Below are 19,865 nucleotides of genomic sequence, written 5' to 3' on the forward strand. Positions count from 1 at the left end.
TGCCACAGGTGCAGAGAGGCAAAAGACAAAAAAAAAAAAAAGAACTTGTTGAAACAAGTCCACAGTTTATTGTGTGAATACATTTGTGAAGGGCTAAATGAAGACAGAGATTTTAATTCAGCTTTCAATGCATGACATACCAGGTAGAGAAAAAATTAGTGAAAATAAGACTTGACATAATTACTAAGATATACTGATTGCTGTATATTCAAACTCTGTATCCTGAAAAGGTAGACTTTTCTAGTACCCATGGAACATTCACCAAAAAAAATTGACCATTGATCATCAAAGAAAACCTAAATAATAATCCAGAAAATAGAAAATGGTATAATCAGTATTCTCTGATCAGAATGGAATAAAATCAAAATGAATAATAACGTTTCAAAAGACCCTTTCGTTTGGAAACTTTAAGTCTCTCAAACAGCTCTTGAGTAAGAAAACAGAATGAAGACATTAAAGAATTTCTAGAAAACTAAGATAAGGAAAATACTTTTTCAGAATGTGAGGGCTATATTTAAAGCAATTCAAAAATGTGCATAGCCTTATTCACCTAAAACAATACAAAATAAGGAGTGAATTAAAAAATAACCCAAGAAATTAAAAAAAACAAACTTGAAAACCAAAAGGAAGAATTTTTTAAAGCTGAAATTAGTGAGTTCAGACTGAAAAACAATACAACAAATAAGTCAAAAAAATGGTTTTTTGAAGGAAAAAAACCACAAAACTTTTATACAATAAGAAAAAAGTGGGAGTTCCCATCATGACACTGCAGAAACAAATCTGACCAGGAACCACGAGGTTGCAGGTTTCTTCCCCTGGCCTTGCTCAGTGGGTTCAGGATCTGGCATCGCTGTGAGCTGTGGTATAGGTCGCAGAGGCGGCTCAGACCCCATGTTGCTGTGGCTGTGGTGTAGGCCTGCGACTACAGCTCTGATTCGACCCCTAGCCTGGGAACCTGCATATGCCACTGGTGCATCCCTAAAAGGACAAAAAGACAAAAAAAAAAAAAAAAGTGGAGGTGAGAGAGTTCAAATATATAGTATAAGAAATAAGGGGACTAGTCAATAAGCAAAGCAAACTAAAATAATAAGAGATAACTTTGCTTACCTCTTGCAGATAAATTTGAACTGGAATTTGAAATGGATTAATTTTCCAAGAAAATATAATTTATTAAAACTAATCTTACAAGAAATATCCACAAACCTGTCTCAATAGACAGAAGTTTTTCACTGATCTTTCCTTTAAAGCAATAGGCCCTGAAAGATTCACAGTAGAATTTTCTTTTTTTAAAGAACATGTAATTCCAATGTGATTTAAACTGTTTCTGGGATTTAAAAAATAAAAAAAGAAAGAAGGAAGGAAGGAAAGAAAACTGGAGACTTCCAAATTATTGTTATAAATTGAGTAGGTAAAACCTTGATACCAGCACTTGATAATAAAAATTAAACCAGAACTATAGATCAGACTTAATTATGAATAGTAATGCCTGAATCCTAAATAAACTATTAGAGGGGAAAAAACACAAATATTAGCAAATATAATTCAACAGCATTCATTAGAAGAGTCATTGACCATATATTATACCTCAATTGAAAAAAAAATTTTTTACATACAATTTTTTTTATTATTATTATAGCTGGTTTACAGTGTTCTGGAAAAAAGAGTAATCGATCACATGGAGTTTATTTCAATAATATGGGAATGGTTTGATATTTAAAAATCTATTACTGTACCTCATTAGTAGATATAAGAAGAAAAAACATATAAATTTTCTATAGATGCTAAAAAGGCATTTGATAAAACTCAGCCGCTCTTTATAGGCAAAGAAGTAGGAATAGATAAAGTCTTCCTTTTAGTATAATAAAAATAAATCTACCTTAGTCCAAAAGTTAGCATGATACTTATTAGGGAAAACTAGAGGTACTCTCACTAAAATTGAGAACAACATAAAGATGCTTCCCATCACAAATATTATTAACTTTGTACTGGAGAGGAGTTCCCGTCGTGGCGCAGTGGTTAACGAATCCGACTAGGAACCATGAGGTTGCGGGTTCGATCCCTGCCCTTGCTCAGTGGGTTAACGATCCGGCGTTGCCGTGAGCTGTGGTGTAGGTTGCAGACGCGGCTCGGATCCCGCGTTGCTGTGGCTCTGGCGTAGGCCGGTGGCTGCAGCTCTGATTCGACCTCTAGCCTGGGAACCTCCATATGCCGCGGGAGCGGCCCAAGAAATAGCAACAACAGCAACAACAACATCAACAACAACAACAGACAAAAAAAAAAAGACAAAAAAAAAAAACAAAAACTTTGTACTGGAGATACCAGTCAACCTAATTACACAATGAAAAGAAGTTGGGGGTACAAAAATTAGAAATGAGTTAGTAAAATTGCATTTTTTAATAGACAGCATAATTGTATCCTAGAAACGCACAAGAATCAACTAAAAAACTGCTACAAACAATAAAAATTCAATTAAATAGCAGAGTACAAAAGTAATATGCAGAAAGTAACAGCCTCCATGTTGTATGTCAACACATCCAGAAATAATATATACTGAAAGAGAAGACCTCATTTATCTAGAAAGAAACTTAAGAAATATATGACTTAAATGAAGAAAATACGAAGACCCCATCTGTAGGACACAAACGATGACAAAACAGATAGAAAGATAACAAAGTACTTGGATAGAAAGGTTTCAACAAAAGTACCAACAAGTTTTGGAGTTCCTGCTATAGCACATTAGGTTAAGGATCCAGCATTGCCACAGCTTGGATTCAATCCCTGGCCCAAGAACTTCCATATGCTCTGGGTATGGCCATGAAAAGAAAAAAAAATACTGACAAGTTTCATTTCTACATCTAGATAAGCTAATTCAAAAGTTCATATGGAAAAACAAAGAAGAGCCAGGAAACTCTGAAAAGGAATAGTAAAGAACTAACCTTATCAAAGAGTAGGTCATATTATAAAGACTCGGTAATTAAAGCATCGTGGTGCTGGTACATGAATCTACAGATCAATGAAACAATAGAAAGCAAGTCCAGAAAATACACACACATGGGAAATAAGTATACGGTAAAGGAGGCATCTCCAACCAGTAGAGAAACATGGACTGTTCAATAAATGGTATTGAGACAACTCGGGAGCTGTGCGGGAAAAAAATAAGTTTAATTTGTACAGAATACCCAGGTAAATTCTGAACAGCTTAAAAATTTTAATTAAAAAAGTAAACTATAGGAGTTCCCGTCGTGGCGCAGTGGTTAACGAATCCGACTAGGAACCATGAGGTTGCGGGTTCCGTCCCTGCCCTTGCTCAGTGGGTTAACGATCCGGCGCGTGGCCGTGAGCTGTGGTGTAGGTTGCAGACGCGGCTCGGATCCCGCGTTGCTGTGGCTCTGGCGTAGGCCGGGGGCTACAGCTCTGATTCAACCCCTAGCCTGGGAACCTCCATGTGCCACGGGAGCGGCCCAAAGAAATAGCAAAAAGACAAAAAAAAAAGTAAACTATAAAAGTACTAGGAGAAAACATAGATTTAGAATGGGAAGATCTTTCCGACTCAAAATCCATAAGCATTTACAAGGGAAAAAGGATATGTTTTCATACTGGAATGCTCATATTTTTGGCGTCTGCAAATTATGGTAATTAAGAAAGTGAAGATTTTTTTAATGATAAATATATGAATATGTTAGCTGTTCTGATTAGAGACCTTTTCAACTTGTTCCCAATTTCAAAACCAGCTTCTCAAAAGTCACAAGAAATTTTCAGATATACTGGTGAAGCTTTGTAGACCTAAGTAAGACTGCTGTGCACTTGAAAAATGAAACGTTTCTCAGTCTCTGTTTTTATTATTTCAAAAGAGAATCCTATTGATAAAGATTTTTTGAGATTACTTAAAATATTATAATTTACATTTTAATTTATCTTTATAAGCAAATAATTTTAAACTACCCTCACATCTTTCCATAGTGCAGATAAGGTCTTCAGAGGAAACCTGAAAAAGAAGGCGTGTCTTTGAGAAGATTTTGTTCCTGGTCATACAGGCAGATTGTTTAATCTTTACAAATTGGTTGACTAGAAATTGGAAAATAATTTGCATACTACCATGGGAGATATTTGCATTTTTGTTTTCTTTTGAAGTGCAAGTATGACTTTTGCTGGATTTGCCTAGAAGAATGGAAAAAACATAGTTCTTCCACAGGAGGTTATTACAGATGTACCCGCTATGAAGTCATTCAGCATGTGGAGGAGCAATCCAAGGAAATGACTGTGGAGGTAAAGAGAACTGTTAAGCAAGACCTCTGGCTAAGCTACTTAATAGCAGTGGAAGTATTTTGCACTTTTCTTTTTCTATCTTTATCATAATGAGGCATTAAATTGAATGCACTTTAGAGTAGTATTAATTGAAACAAAATAGCTCCTTAAACTTGAGAGATTTTTTTTTTTTAACTTTCCTTTTTTTCATATTGGTCAAGATTAAAAAAGACTCACAAAGGAGTTCCCGTCGTGGCACAGCAGAAACGAATCTGACTAGGAACCATGAGGTCGCAGGTTCGATCCCTGGCCTCACTCACTGGGTTAAGGATCCTGGGTTGCCATGAGCTGTGGTGTAAGTCGCAGCCTCGGCTTGGATCCCACATGCTATGGCTGTGGTATAGGCTGGCAGCTATAGCTCCAATTAGACCCCTAGCTTGGAAACCTCCATATACAGCAGGTGCAGCCCTAAAAAGACAAAAGAAAAAAGAGAGAAAAGAAAGAAAGAAAAGACTCATATTTCCCAGCCCAGAATGCCTCTATAATGACTAATAAATAATTTTAATATTCTATCAAAAATATAATACTATGTTTTTGCATATAATAAGTATCTTAGTCTGCTTGGCTGCCATAACAGAATACCTTAGACTGGGTAACTTAAACAACAAAGCTTTATTTTTCACAGTTCTTGAGACTAGGAAGTTCAGTATCCATATTTCTGCCAGCTGGATTTCTGGTGATGACGCTCCCTCTCTTATAGACAGCTGTCGTTTGCTGTGTCCTCACAGTGCTCTGGTGTCTCTTGTTTTTTGTCTTCTTATAAGGGCTCCAGCTCTATTGGATTAAGTCTCCACCCAGATGATCTTGTTTAACCTGTATCACCTCATAGATCACACTGGGTCACATCAGCAAATATGGTCACATTGGGAGTTAGACAGATATTCAGCATATGAATTGGGGGGACACAATTTGGTCCATGGTAATAAGCATTGAATAATAAAACATTGAAGATCTGATAAATACAGGGTTTGGGAGGCATATTTATTTGCCTTGTATTCTGGGAATTGTGGATTTAGTGGTTTGTCAAAGAGAATACAAATGCAAGATTTTGTTCTGGGAAGCCTTTAAAATGTATTAGTTATTATTTTTTCTAGAAAATAATAAATCAGTTTGTGTTAATATCTCATACCAATAAATATTTTAAGTAATCAAAAATAGTTTTAGTAGCTAGTACTTTTATTTATAAAAGTTGTTTATGAACTTTTGTTTCCTAGGCTGAGAAAAAACACAAACGATTTCAGGAACTTGACAGATTTATGCACTATTACACAAGATTTAAAAATCACGAGCATAGTTATCAGGTATGCTCCAAATCATTTCAACTGTGCTGAATTACACTGTTGTAAATAAATAAAGAAAATGATTTATTTATTTCTATTTCTTTAGTTAGAACAACGCCTTCTTAAAACAGCCAAAGAAAAGATGGAGCAATTGAGTAGAGCTCTCAAAGAAAGTAAGTTATAAGTGATATGTGTGATAATTAATATAAAATAGCTTTCATGTTTAAGTCACTGCATTGCTAGGCAATTAAGACACTTTGTTAGTTTGGAGTTCTCTGAAGCCCAGAGTATAGTTTCGCATTGAGACCTCTGATTAGCTTTTCCACCTGGCTTACCTCATCTGCTACTCTTAATGTAGCCTATGCTGCTGGCAGGTAAACATACGTCATGGTTTTGATTGCTTCACGCCATTGCTGATGCTCTGCAATATAGGGGAAAGAGAATGGGCCCAAAAAGACAGCATCCCTGACCAACTCAAAGGAGTAAGATTCACAAGTTGCTCAATTGTCATGTGACTGAATTCCCAAAGATTCTTGAGGAAGCACAGCAGAGTGCCTGATGGGATGGAAGTCAAGTACAGTTGTTGGAGAAATCATCTCACTGGTAAATAACAGACATTGGAGTGAAAAAGCAAATTCATAAAGGCTTACTTATGAATCTGAAAATGGAAGTTCAAAAAGAACATTCCTAAAAATGGACTGAGTACTAGTTGCACGATTAGAATATAATATCTCATACAGTGGCCACACAGAGTAAAGGTTTGTTTTAAAAAGTCATATTTAGGAGTTCCGGTTGTGGCTCATTAGGTTAAGAGCCTGACACAGTATCCATGAAGATGCAGGTTTGATCCCTGTCCTTATTCAGTGGGTCAAGGATCCAGTATTGCCACAAGCTGTGGTGAAGTTCTCATATGTGTCTTGGATCTGGCATTTCTGTGGCTGTGACATAGGCCAGTAGCTATAGCTCCAATTCGATCCCTAGCCTGGGAATTTCCATATGCTGCAGGTGCAGCCCTAAAAAAAAAAAAAAAAAAAAGCCCCCCAAAAAGTCACATTTTAAAAATAATTACATATAAAAGATTTTGGAGTTCCCATCATGGCACAGCGGTTAGCGAATCCGACTAGGAACCATGAGATTGCGGGTTCGATCCCTGGCCTTGCTCAGTGGGTTAATGATCCAGTGTTGCCGTGAGCTGTGGTGTAGGTTGCAGATGGCAGCTCGGATCCCTCATTGCTGTGGCTCTGGCATAGACCGGTGGCTACAGCTCTGATTAGACCCCTAGCCTGGGAATTTCCATGTGTCGCGGGAGCAGCCCTAGAAAAGGCAAAAAGACAAAAAATATATTTTTTTATATTTTATATATTATAAATTATAAGTTATATAATTTATATATATAAAAAGATTTCAAGCTGAAAATGCAGTTAGCCTTGTGTTTGCTCCGAAATGTTATAAAACTAATGAGTGCTAATATCCTTTTCATGAGGATAATTTTCTAATTTAGACAGTAAACATAAAATTATATAAATTAGAGTGGGAGGAAAAGTGTCAACAGTAGCTTAGTCTCCTTGATAATTATTAGTTCTTAGACCACAGTAATGACATAACTCTATCAAGCCAATATCAAACTCTTGAAGTATTTTCCACAGTAAAAGTTGAAAGAAAAAAAAAACTCATAGATTCTACAGTCTGTTCTGTCACTGACATATCCCTAATACTTAGAACTGTGCCCTAAACATAATAAATATAAAATAAAATAAATATTCATAGATGTAAATTACTGCTGTTCAACCTTCTGGAGGTTCCAGACAGCATAGTAAGACATGGAGAAGAATTGAAAAGAAAGTAAAACATTTTTCTCATACATATTATGAGGAGGGAGGGTGTTTTATTTTTAAATCTTGGTTCAAATAACTTTTCAAGGGTAGGCATTTGGAGATGATCTGTATATCAGTGTGTGTATATACACATACAATTTATTTCTGCAGGTATGCAAAATGATACTATTTTCAGAAGTACTTATGGATTTAGATTCTACTGCTTTATTTCTGTTCATTTGCGGATGAGGAAAAAAGCTATAATGCTGTAATGATATTTGGGAAAGGAACGGTCTCAGATATGGAAGCAATTTCTTCTTCCCTCCTTTTCAATATTCCTCCCTTTCTCTCTCTCTCTTTTTTTTAACTAGCATTAGTTACTCAGTTATTGCCCAGAAAGCTGTCTCTTTTACCGTATAGTGTTCTTTGCAGTGGCATAATTATAGACTTTTTTTTTTCTAGAAAGCAACTTAGCAGGGCACTTGTTCTAATTCTTAGTAAGAAAAATTATGCCACGGATAACCAGAAAAACTTAGTAAAGCATGGAACCATTAGGTTTATCTAAAACTAGATTTGTTTACTAACAAGATGAGAACAGAATCCAGGATTGGTATATGCTTTCCTTCATGACTGCCATCAGTGCTCCTGAGCTACTTACTCCATAGTGTGCTTCATTTATAAGTGATACAAGTTATAAATGCAAACACATTGAGTGTTTTATGTAGTTTTTAGTCTAGTTGAAATAAATGATATCATAGAACTACTGCAAACAATTTCTTCTTAGGGTTCCTTGTGGGTTTTTTTTAAGAAATAATGTTTTAAATAGTTTTCATAATACATAAAATTTTCATAATAAAATTTTTTTTTCACTGTGCCTGGTTTACTTTATAGCTGAAGGAGGCTGTCCAGATACCACTTTCATTGAAGATGCAGTTCATGTGCTCTTAAAAACTCGACGTATTCTCAAGTGTTCTTACCCATATGGATTTTTCTTAGAACCTAAAAGCACAAAGAAAGAAATTTTTGAACTCATGCAAGTAAGATGTCTTTTTTATTAAATTTAAATGCAGTTAGTATGAAATGAAAAACAGATTTTCTCCTTTTCAACCATTTAATAACACTTGGGTGTAATTAATAATTTTGTTTTCATTTTTAGAATGGATTTTAAGTAAAGTTACCAGTCGTAAGCTGAAATTTTCTTTTATGTTTGAATTTGCCACTGTCATTGTGCAGATTTGAATGGGTTCTGGGCTATGCAAACATTTCCTGCCACATTTATTTCTTGATTTAAACTGGTTGAGGTTGAAATCTGGCCTGATTCTGATTATGTAATTAGCAATTTTATCTTCAAAAATGGAACAAACAACATTACATACTAGATGCCAAAGTTGCTATTTGCCAGTTCATTCTTGTTTTCCTCCTCTTTTAAAAAAATAATTTAAAAATTTTTTCTTAATTGAAATATAACTGATTTATAGTGTGTTCAAGTGTACAGCAGTGATTCAGTTACATACATATACATTATAACATTATACATATGTATTCTTTTTAAGATTCATTTCCTTTATAGGTTAGTACAAACTATTGAATATAGTTCCTTGTTGGTTATCTATTTTAAATATAGTGTGTATATGTTAATCCCAAACTCCTAATTTATCTCTCTCCCCTACCCCTTTCTCCTTTTGTAACCATAAATTTCTTTCCTATGTTTGGGGGTCTGTTTCTGGTTTTTTTTTGTTTTTGTTTTTTTTGCACATATAAGCTGTATCCTATAATATTTGTCTTTGTCTGGCTTACTTCACTTAGTATGATATCTGTAGGTCTATCCATGTTGCCAATGGCATTATTTCTTTTTTATGGCTGAATAATGTTCCATTATGTAAATATACCACATCTTCTTTATCCATTCATCTGTCAACAGCATTTAGGTTACTTCCATGTCTTAGCTATTGTAAATAGTGCTTCAGTGAATATTTGGATGAATGTATCTTTTCAAATTATACTTTTCTCCAGATATATGCCCAGGAGTAAGATTGTAGAATCATATGGTAGTTCAATTTTTTGTTTTTTAAAAACCCCCATACTGTTCCCATAGTGGCTGTACCAATTTACATTCCCAACAACAGTTGTAAGAGGGTTCCTTTTTCTCCACATCTTCTCTAGCATTTGTTATTTGTAGACTTTTTTTTAATGATGTTTATTTTTTCCATTATAGTTGTTTTACATGGTTCTGTCAGTTTTCCACTGTAGAGCATACTGACCCAGTCAAACATACATAATACATTATTTTTCTCACATTATCCTCCATCATGTTCCATCACAAGTGACTAGATACAGTTCCAAATGCTATATAGCAGGATCGCATGGCTTATCCATTCCAAATACAGTAGTTTGCATCTATTAACCCCAAATTCCCAGTCCATCCTACTCCCTCCCCCTCCCTCTTGCAACCACAGGTCTCTTTTTAATGATGATCATTATGACTGGTATGAGGTGATATCTCATTGTAGTTTTCTTTAATAATTAGCAGTGTTAGGCATCTTTGTGTGGGCTTATTGGCCCTCTTAAAAAGCAAAAAAGGAGGTTGCTCATATAAGCTGTATCCTATGATATTTGTCTTTGTCAGACTTACTTCACTTAGTTAACTAAGTTGTTAACTCTCCTCTCTCAGTGTTTGGTAGAATTCGCTTGTGAAACCATCTGGTCCTGTACTGTTTTTGTTGTTATTGGGAATTTTTAAATCACAGATTCAATTTCAGTACTTTTAATTGGTCTGTTCATATTTTCTATTTCTTCCTGATTCAGTCTTGGGAGACTGTACCTTTCTTAGAATTTGTCCATGTCTTCTAGGTTGTCCATTTTATTGGCATATAATTGGTGTTAGTTTTTTATGGCCTTTTATATTTCTGTGGTGTTAATTGTTCTTTTCTTTTCAGAGAACCAGCTTTTAGTTTCATTGATCTTTTCTATTGTTTTCTTAGTCTCTATTTATTTCTGCTTGGATCTTTATGATTTCTATCCTTCTACTAACTCTTTGTTTTGTTTGTTCTTCTTTCTCTAGTTGCTGTAGGTAAAAAGTTAGGTGGGTTATTTGAGATTTCTTTCTTTTCTGAGGTAAGCTTGTATCGCTTTAAATTTCCTTCTTAGAACTGCTTTTGCTGTGTCCCATTGGTTTTGGATTGTCATGTTTTCATTTTCATTTGTCTCTAGGCATTTTTTTATTTGCTCTTTGATTTCTTCAGTGATCCATCAGTTATTCAGTAGCATATTATTTAGCCTCCATATGTTACTGTTTTTCGCACTTTTTTTTTTTCTTTTTTTTTTTTTTTGGTCTGTTGTCTTTTGTCCTTTTAGGGCTGCACCAGCGGCATATGGAGGTTCCCAGGTTAGGGGTCTAATCGGAGCTGTAGCCGCTGGCCTGCGCCAGAGCCACAGCAACGCTGGATCCGAGCCGCGTCTGCGACCTACACCACAGCTCACGGCAACGCCGGACACTTAAAACACTGAGTGAGGCCAGGGATCGAAACTGCAACCTCATGGTTCCTAGTCAGATTTGTTTCTGTTGTGCCATGACAGGAACGCCTTTTTTTCTTATACTTGATTTCTAATCTCAAAGCAATCTGGTTGGAAAAGATGCTTGATATTATTTCAATGTTGTTAAATTTACTAAGTCTTATTTTGTGGTCCAGCATGTGATCTATCCTGGGTCTCTTGTAGACAGCATATATACACAGTCTTGTTTTTTAATCCATTCAGCTAGTCTCTGTCTTTTGGTTGGAGTATTTAATCCATTTACATTTAAGGTCATTATTGATTTGTATATTTTTATTATCATTTTGTTAATTGTTTTGGATTTGGTTTTGTAGGTCTTTTTCATTCCTTTCCTCTTTTTTCTCTTGTGATTTAATGACTACCTCTAGTGTTGTGTTTGGATTCGTTTTTCTTTTCTGTGTGTTTGTCTATTATTGATATTTGGTTTGTAGTTAGCATGAGGTTTTGGTATAGCACTCTGTATATATATATATATATACATGACTGTTTTTAAGTTGTTAGTCTCTTAATTTAAAATGCATTGTAAGCATCCTGAATTAGTACTCTCCTGCTCTCAATTACTGGTTCAATTTCATGTTTGTATTTGGATGATGTCCTGCCTTTACCAACAAGCTTTGCCATTTCATATTTTTTTGTTTCTAGTTGTGGCCTTTTCTTTTCTGCCTAGGGACATGCCTTTAGCATTTGCTGTAAAGCTGGTTTGGTGGTGCTAATAAAGTTTTTTAGCTCTGTCTGAGACGCTTTTGATTTCTCCATCAAATCTGAATGAGAGCCTTGCTAGGTAGAGTATTCTTAGTTGTAGGTTTTTCCCTTTCATCACTTTAAATATATTGTGCACTCCCTTCTGGCCTGCATGGTTTCTGCTGGAAAATCAGCTTATAGTCTTAGGGGATTCCTATGTATGTTATTTGTTTCTTTTCCCTTGTTGTTTTTAATATTTTCTCTTTTTCTTTAATTTTAGTCAGTTTGACTACTCTGTGTCTCAGCATATTCCTCCTTGAGTTAATCCTGTATGGGACTCTGCACCTCTTGGAACTGGGTGACTTTCTTTTCCTACATGAGGGAAATATTCGGCTTTTATCTCTTCAGATATTTTCTCAGGTCCTTTCTTCTCCTTCTGGGATCCGTATAATGCTAATGTTTATGCATTTGCCATTGTCCCAGAGGTCTGCTAAACTGTCCACATTTCTTTTTATTCTTTTTTCTTTATTATGTTCCACAGCAGTCATTTCCACCACTCTATCTTCTAGCTCACTGATCAGTTCTTCTGCTTCAGTGATTCTGCAGTTGATTCCTTCTAATATATTTTTCATTTCAGTTATTATATTTTTCAACTCTCTTTGCTTGTTCTTTGTATTTTATACCTATTAAAAACTTCTTATAACTTCTCATTCTGGGCATCTGTTCTTTTCCTGAGTCCTTAGATCATCTTCACAATTAATACTCTGAACTCTTCACTGAGTAGATTGCTTAACTCCACTTAGTTGCTCTTTTGGGGTTTTATCTTATACCTTTGTCTGGAACATATTCCTTTGCTGTCTCATTTTCTTTAAGTTTCTGTTGTATTTTTATGTATGTTGTAGGTTAGTTACATTTCTCGACCTTAGAGAAATGGCCCTCTATAGGGATTTCCTGTGTGTCCCAGCAGTGCACTCCTCATTCATCACCCGAGGGCCAGGGACCAGCTGATCCCAGTAGCATCTGCCCTCTGTTAGCAGACTCATTTCCATAGACTGCCAGATTGTAGTATTCTTGCTTCTGCTGTCTGCCCCCTGGTAAGTAAGTCTGGTCTAAAGGATTATATAAGCTTCCTTGTGGAAAGGGCCAGTGCCAAGGGGCATGTCTAGTGGTATCTATGGGCTCAGGATGTCTCCTGATGAGTAGGCTGTGTCCCTGCCCTCTGTGTTATATGACCTGAAACATCCCAGCACTGGAGCCTACAGGCTGTTGGGTGGGGCCAGGTCTGCTGCTATTGGCCCACGCAAGATGTCTGCCTCCAGCAAGAATTCACAAAGATAAACACTCCCTGATATGTCTGCCACCAGCTTTTATGGTCCCAGAGAGAGCCACAACCACCTCCTACCTTCCAAAGAGGACCTCTAAAGCCAGCAGGTAGGTCTGGCCCAGGCTCTTATGAAGTCGCAGTATGTGTGAAACCTGACGAGCACTTACAGAGTGGCGTCTCTGTTTTCTTCAGTGCTATGGATCTCCTCCAGTCAAGCTGCCCTGAGGGCTCCTCCTCCCATTGCCAGAGCACTAGCCTTGGGAGCATGATGTTTAGGGCTCAGAGCTCTCACTCCTGTGGGAGAACTTTTATGATATAATTATTCTCCAGTTCATAGGTCACCCACCCAGGTGGTGTGCAGTTTTGATTATTTCTCAAGTACACCTCCTGCTGTCTTGTGGTTTCTTTATGTCTTTGGATGTAGAATATCATTTTGGTAGATTCTAATTCTAATCTTTTTTACTGATGGTTGTTCAGCAGTTATTTGTGATTTTGGTATGCTCATGCAAGGAGATAAGCTCAGGGTCGTTCTACTCCACCATCTTGTCCCCAGTTCCTGCCATCTCATTTTAAAAGTACAGCTAAAAAAGCTAGAGTACTTTTTTTTTTTTTTTTTTTTTGAGGGCCACACCTGCAGCATATGGAGGATCCCAGGCTAGGGGTTGAATTAGAGCTGTAGCTGCCAGCCTACACCACAGCCACAGCAACACAGGATCCAAGCCACATCTGCAACCTACACCACAGCTCACAGCAACACCAGATCCTTAACCCACTGAGTGAGGCTAGGGATTGAACCTGTGTCCTCATGGATGCTAGTCAGATTCATTTCCACTGCACCATGATGGGAACTCCAAAGTAGAGTAATTTAAAAAAAAAAAAAAAAATGGGAGGTCCCCTTTTAGGTCGCAGCTCCTATTTGACCCCTGGCCCAGGAACTTCCATATGCTGTGGGTGCAGCCCTAAAAAAGCAAAAAAATAAATAAAAATAAAAATAATGTATGCCAATTGACATTGTGGTAGCTGACGAACTTTTGTACATTTCTCTTTTTTTGAAGCCACCAAACTTTTTTCCCTTGCTGCCATTTTCATTTCATCCCTTTGAACTGCCCTCTACTAATTTACATCTTAACATTTCTTTCGATGCTCATTATTCATCTTCTCCATGAAGCCTTCCAGACCTAATCCAGATCACAAGGGTCTTGCCCTTCCTCATATTCCTTCAGCATTTACGTGTATAGTCTATGCCATGTTGTCATGCACATGCAGGTACAGTGCCTTGACATTGATTAGTTCTCTTTCACAGAGACAGCTATAAATTTTTTTCAACAGCTGCTGTACTCACTACTTCTTTGTAATCCATACTAACTGCATTTCTAAAATTGCCTATTAAATGAATGCTATTTTCCTAAGATGTTCAGAGTAGAAATATATGTTAAATAGAAAGTTATTTCAAAATTTGAATTAATTTCTGACTTGGAAAGAATCAGATTTAACCAGCTATACACTGGATTTGCTATTGACTAATCCACTCAACGTGTAATCTTTCTTTTTTTTTTCTCTTCTTAATATAGACAGACCTAGAAATGGTCACTGAAGACCTTGCCCAAAAAGTCAATAGGCCTTACCTTCGCACTCCCCGCCACAAGATCATCAAGGCAGCCTGCCTTGTACAGCAAAAGAGGCAGGAGTTCCTGGCATCTGTGGCTCGGGGAGTTGCTCCTGCAGACTCACCAGAAGCTCCAAGACGCAGGTAAAAGTGATTCACACCGTGGACCTCACCCTAGCACTAGCTGCAAATGCCAGCAGGTTGATTTTTTATCCAACTAGGGCTCATATTCTTGAACATTACTTATACCTAAAATATGGGTAGTTGGTAAATGTGTGTTAACCTCTTTTTGGTGATTTTTATCCCCCAGATTCTTTCTGTTTTTTCCTGTTATTTTTTTGTTTATGTAGTTCCTCAGACTAAATTAGGCTACATAAATTTCAAACTTTGGTGGACTCATAATTCAACAAGTATTCGAATGCGTCATTTCAAATATGTAATACATACGGTGATAGGATAGTCATCAATGTTGGAAACCTTACCAACTTGTTATAGTCATTTGTGTTTTCTGGTAAGAAATTGTGAAGAAACTAGGAATCTAATATTAGTTAAGTTATTTAAGTGATCCATATTCATTGATTAAAGAACAGTTGAGTTTTGGTTGTTTGATTTCAGACATTTATAAATCTCATGCCATTAAACATTGAAGCATATTTTCTTAGTCATATTAATTACACCTACTAGAAATCCTTAGACCCCTATTTTTACATAAGCACTTATAAAATAAAAATAGAAACAGTTATAAAATACTTTGGTATAGCATGGTGGTTTTTATTTTTCCACCATTTTATGCAAACATAAAGCAGCTTAGAATTTGAAAGAAATAATGAAAGAATCATTTTAGGAGTTCCCTTGTAACACAATGGGTTAAGGATCTGGCGTTGTCACTGCAACAGCTCGTGGTACTGCTGTGGTACAGATTCAATCCCTGATCCAGGAACTTCCCCATGTGACAGGCATGGCCCAAAAAAAAGAATCATTTTAATTATATTCAGTAGCTGATCTCCTTTGGTTAAGCAAGTTCCAAGCAGAGGAATTAAAAGTAATGTTCAAAGGGCAAGGGTCTGATTGTTTGTACTTTGTAGTACTGATAATAAATCAAATGGTATGTCTAATTTCTTTGTAGCTTTGCTGGTGGAACGTGGGATTGGGAATATTTAGGATTTGCATCACCTGAGGTAATTGTTTTATGGGGGTTTGGTTTGGTTTGATTTGGTTTGATTAGTTATAATTTTCCTTAGTGCAATCCTGCTTGCATTTGCACTCTCATCTATTCTAAATCCTGCTGAGATTGTCAGCAATGTTTTTTCTCTCTTTTATAATACTGATGTTTCAGCAACACCTGCATTTACCTATTTATGGTTTTGGATTATTATCACATTATTAAATGTATCTCTCCTCTTATCATTTTTAACTACTGAACTGTTAGCAGGCCAGTTTATATAAGGCCAATTTATTACACTTTTGGAAAATATCTTTAATTTAGTTAACAGAAATATGAATTTTCTTTATTAGAAATGCATATTTAGTTGTAATATTGTTTCAGTCTGAATCTATTAAAAACCTACATAGACTTTTTTAAAAGTTATTGCAACAATCTGAGAGAATTGATTTACAGTTACTAAGGTGGAAACTTGACAATAATGTTTATGCAGAAAGAATGCTTGGCTTAGTTGCTCTCTGCTTCTCTAAGATTTTCACACTCTTCTTGTTTTCATTGTTGTTAATATACCATTTTAAAATACAGAAGGTCGAAAATTCTGCAAATAGCAGTTGCAGTAAGATAGAGTGAAAATCTTAATCACATTGCTATTTTTTGTGATTTAAATTGCCACTGTCACTGTTGAGTCTGATTTTAAATAGTTTTAACAGTTCTCTCTACTTCCTTATTCTTTATCCAGCAGTATACCATTCAATGCTTATAATATGGTAATCTTTTAACTTAATTCTTAGAAAGAGGAAGGACAAACAGTGAAACCCTCGTTTATCATTTATAGCCCATATGGTATCTGCAACTGAAAGACTGTAAAATTGACTATTATCCAGAAATGACTGTGGTTTATTTAAATCAGATGCTTTCTCTTTTCAGCTGCTGAGGATACTTGCAATCACCTTGTGGCCTTTTGTATTGGTAGATATCTCAAAAAAAAATTGACTTGAGGAATAATTTGTGCTTAGAGGTGTGATACAGAAACTTTCAATTTATTTTTTTCAAAAATATATTTTTAAAAATTTATTATAAAACAAATTATGAACCTTTTCTTTACCTGATCCTAAACTTTTACTATCTCTATGTTTTAATATAATTTCGCTTTTGGAGATGTTATGGAAAATTTCCACTTGAAAGAAGGAATAACACTCTTCAGTTACCAACAAATAGTGTACAAAGATTTCAGTATTTCAAGGTAGAAACACAACTGAGCAAAAATGAAACCTTTACCAGTGTATTCACAATCATGTATGCACCATCTTGTGGCTTCTGGCTCTGACAGTAACTTTAGGAATTTTGTCCTTGAATGTTGAGGCCCTGCTAATATGACGGACACCATGTCATTTTGTAAAAAACAGAAAGGTTTTTTAACCTCAAATGTGAATATTTATAAATAAAATTTTTGAGCTCTTATTCTCTAGGGATTGAGATTTGTGAAGTTATAAATAACATTTTATTCATAAATTTATTTTTTATGAGTTAATAAATTTTACAAGAATTCTCTTCTTTAAAGTCTTTGATACATTGAAACACCAAGCTTTTATGTAAATCTTATTGCAGATCTAAAGAAATTCCACCTAGTATGAAACTTTAAAATTCTGCATGTATGTGACTATCAAGTAACTGCCAGAATTATATCTATAAAAATTAGCTCTTTGCCTTCATATGGACCCTGAAAAAAAGAATGTTGCCAAGTCTAGTAGACTTTTAGCTTGAATTTACATTTTTCACTAAAGTGAAAAAGTGTATCTTACTCTTTTTATTTTTTTTTTTTTTTTTTTTATTTTTTTTTTTTGCTTTTTAGGGCCACACCACGGCATATGGAGGTTCCCAGGCTAGGGGTCCAATAGGAGTTACAGCCACAGCAACTCGGGATCCGAGCCACATCTGCGACCTACGCCATAGCTCACAGCAACGCCGGATCCTTAACCCGCTGAGCAAGGCCAAGGATCAAACCCCAAACTCGTGGTTCCTAGTCAGATTCATTTCCACTGTACCACAACAGGAACTCTGTATCTTATTCTTTTTAAGCTAAATTGATTGAGTTGTTAATAAGCATCAGTATTTGTTGTGTGTCACTTTAAAGGCAGTGGAGCCTGGAGGAAAGAGCATGTTTGAAAAATCTGAGGGATACCAGAATTCAAAGTCTAGCCCTATAACTTAAGGTCTGCCTAGGCCATGTCCTTCCTTAATTTTTCATCTTTAAAATGTGGATGGTGATATCTATCCCATGGAAGTTCTAGAAGGACCAAAGCATCTTTTTAAGTCACTAACAAAATTGGAGCTCATTAAATTGTGGCAATTACTATTATTTATAACAAAAATCTTCTGGAAGCTTTTTTTTCCCTGTAAATCCTAGAACTTCTCACTCTTCTCTATAGCCTTAACACTCTCAAACCATTTGGAGTATCCTGACTAAAAGCTTTTCATATGCTCACTTGAAGATCTTAGGAGTCCATGGAAATTTTCAGATAAGTTTATTTTTATGAGAACAAATTTTTTAAAGCCTGTTACATGGTAAGAGAATGCTATTTGAGTTTTCTGTCAGAATAATTATAACGCTTCACAGTTTTTTAAACCGTTTTGTTTTCCTCAGCTGGTAATATTATAGTCTATGGTCGATAATAGTTTATTTAGTTCAGTATAACTTTATACCATCATCAAGTGTACAAAATAAACAGATTCTCCCTAATGATAAATCTTAAACTGAAATAATATTTTCTTGCCATCTTTTTCTGACAAATATCATGGTCCAGTGAACTAGCATGACACATAATGGTCATCTAGTTTTTTTGGAGCATAGGCCTCCTGGAAAAGAGGAAATAATACCCCAGCTCAGCAGGAATTTATTTATTTATTTATTTGCTTTTTAGGGCCACACCCATGGCATATGAAGGTTCCCGGGCTAAGGGTCTAATTGGAGCTTCAGCTGCCAGCCTACACCATAGCCACAGCATCACGGAATCCAAGCCGTGTCTACAACCTACACCACAGCTCACGGCGCCGGATCCTTAACCCACTGAGCGAGGCCAGGGATCAAATCTGCAACCTCATGGTTCCTAGTTCTGATTCGTTTCTGCTGAGCCATGACGGGAACTCTTCAGCAGGAAATTTTTTTAAAAACCTGAATAAATCCCTCTGAGCACTTACATTATCTTGCACTCATTTGTTTCTAACTTGGTAGAATGCCTTCCACTCTTTAATTAGAGCCCAACCGCTTGCATAGATGAAGGAATTTGAATAAATTTAACTAGAGTGATATGATGTGAAAGTTTTACTGGGGTTATAAGACTTGTCCTCATTTATTCCAGTTACTTCCACAATATAAGCATATTAAATATTCTAGAGGAACTAGATAATCATAAACCTGAGTATTTTAGTGTTTAATCACTGAAAGAATCTATAATGATTCTCAGGCTTAACCCTTTTGTGCTGATGTCATGCACATTGGCCTATCTTCTAGTTTCTTCTGTCGCTAAAATGTGCAAAAACATTTCTACCCAGATAATAGCATGTAGGCCCAGGTTCTGCCTCTGTAGTAGCTGGCTATTATCACAAATGTAAAATAGACTCAAGGTCACCAGGCCCAAATCTGTATTCTCTCCGAATGCTAAATAGAAAACATTTACCCTGCCTGGGTTGGAGATAACCCCACGTATTAACTAATATAGGAAGGAATCCAAGTAACATCTTATTTAAAGCTAACCTCATATTTTCTCTTATGTGAGTATGGTAAGTAGTAGTCTCAAAGAATACAGAATTCAGTAACCTGACAGGTACTTAGCAGTGTGTGCTTTTCTTTCTTTTTTCTTCTTTTTTTTTTTCCCTCGGTTACGTATGTCGCAGTCATTTTTAAAAACCAGACCTCCAGGGAGATCCTAACATATGTTAGTAAAATCATTCTGCTATTAGTTATGGTATTAGATAACAAGACCTAGGCATGTGAAGTAAGGTTCAGTTGTGATCTAGCATTGGAGCTTGCAAGTATTCCCAATTTATGAAGGCAGTTATAATGACTCCTTAAAATTTTTCTTTTTCCAACTTTTCTTTTTTACTTGGCATGGCAAAACCTGAAGTTTCTTTTTCTAAAGCC

At 35.9% G+C, this 19,865-nt stretch overlaps 1 protein-coding gene across 9 annotated transcripts in view; it reads left to right on the top strand.

Annotated features, from left to right (window-relative positions):
- The window catches only part of ANKIB1 (ankyrin repeat and IBR domain containing 1), a 160,318-nt gene that overhangs the window by 118,381 nt on the left and 22,072 nt on the right, over positions 1-19,865 (top strand). For all 9 annotated transcript variants that reach the window (XR_014815746.1, XM_084976961.1, XM_003130136.5 and 6 more), the window contains exons 12-17: positions 4,132-4,266; positions 5,520-5,606; positions 5,692-5,758; positions 8,291-8,436; positions 14,528-14,706; positions 15,689-15,740. Coding sequence is in view for 8 of the 9 variants with exons in the window: in XM_084976961.1 (XP_084833087.1) it covers positions 4,132-4,266; positions 5,520-5,606; positions 5,692-5,758; positions 8,291-8,436; positions 14,528-14,706; positions 15,689-15,740 (666 nt within the window). In the remaining variant the exon portion in view is untranslated. The remainder of the gene's footprint in view (positions 1-4,131; positions 4,267-5,519; positions 5,607-5,691; positions 5,759-8,290; positions 8,437-14,527; positions 14,707-15,688; positions 15,741-19,865) is intronic.

This window comes from Sus scrofa, chromosome 9 (genome assembly GCF_054392235.1).
Source record: "Sus scrofa isolate SSC_HxYL_T2T_F1_AM1 chromosome 9, Sscrofa_HxYL_maternal_Yorkshire_Landrace_v2.0, whole genome shotgun sequence".
NCBI classification, from domain to species: Eukaryota; Metazoa; Chordata; class Mammalia; order Artiodactyla; family Suidae; genus Sus; species Sus scrofa.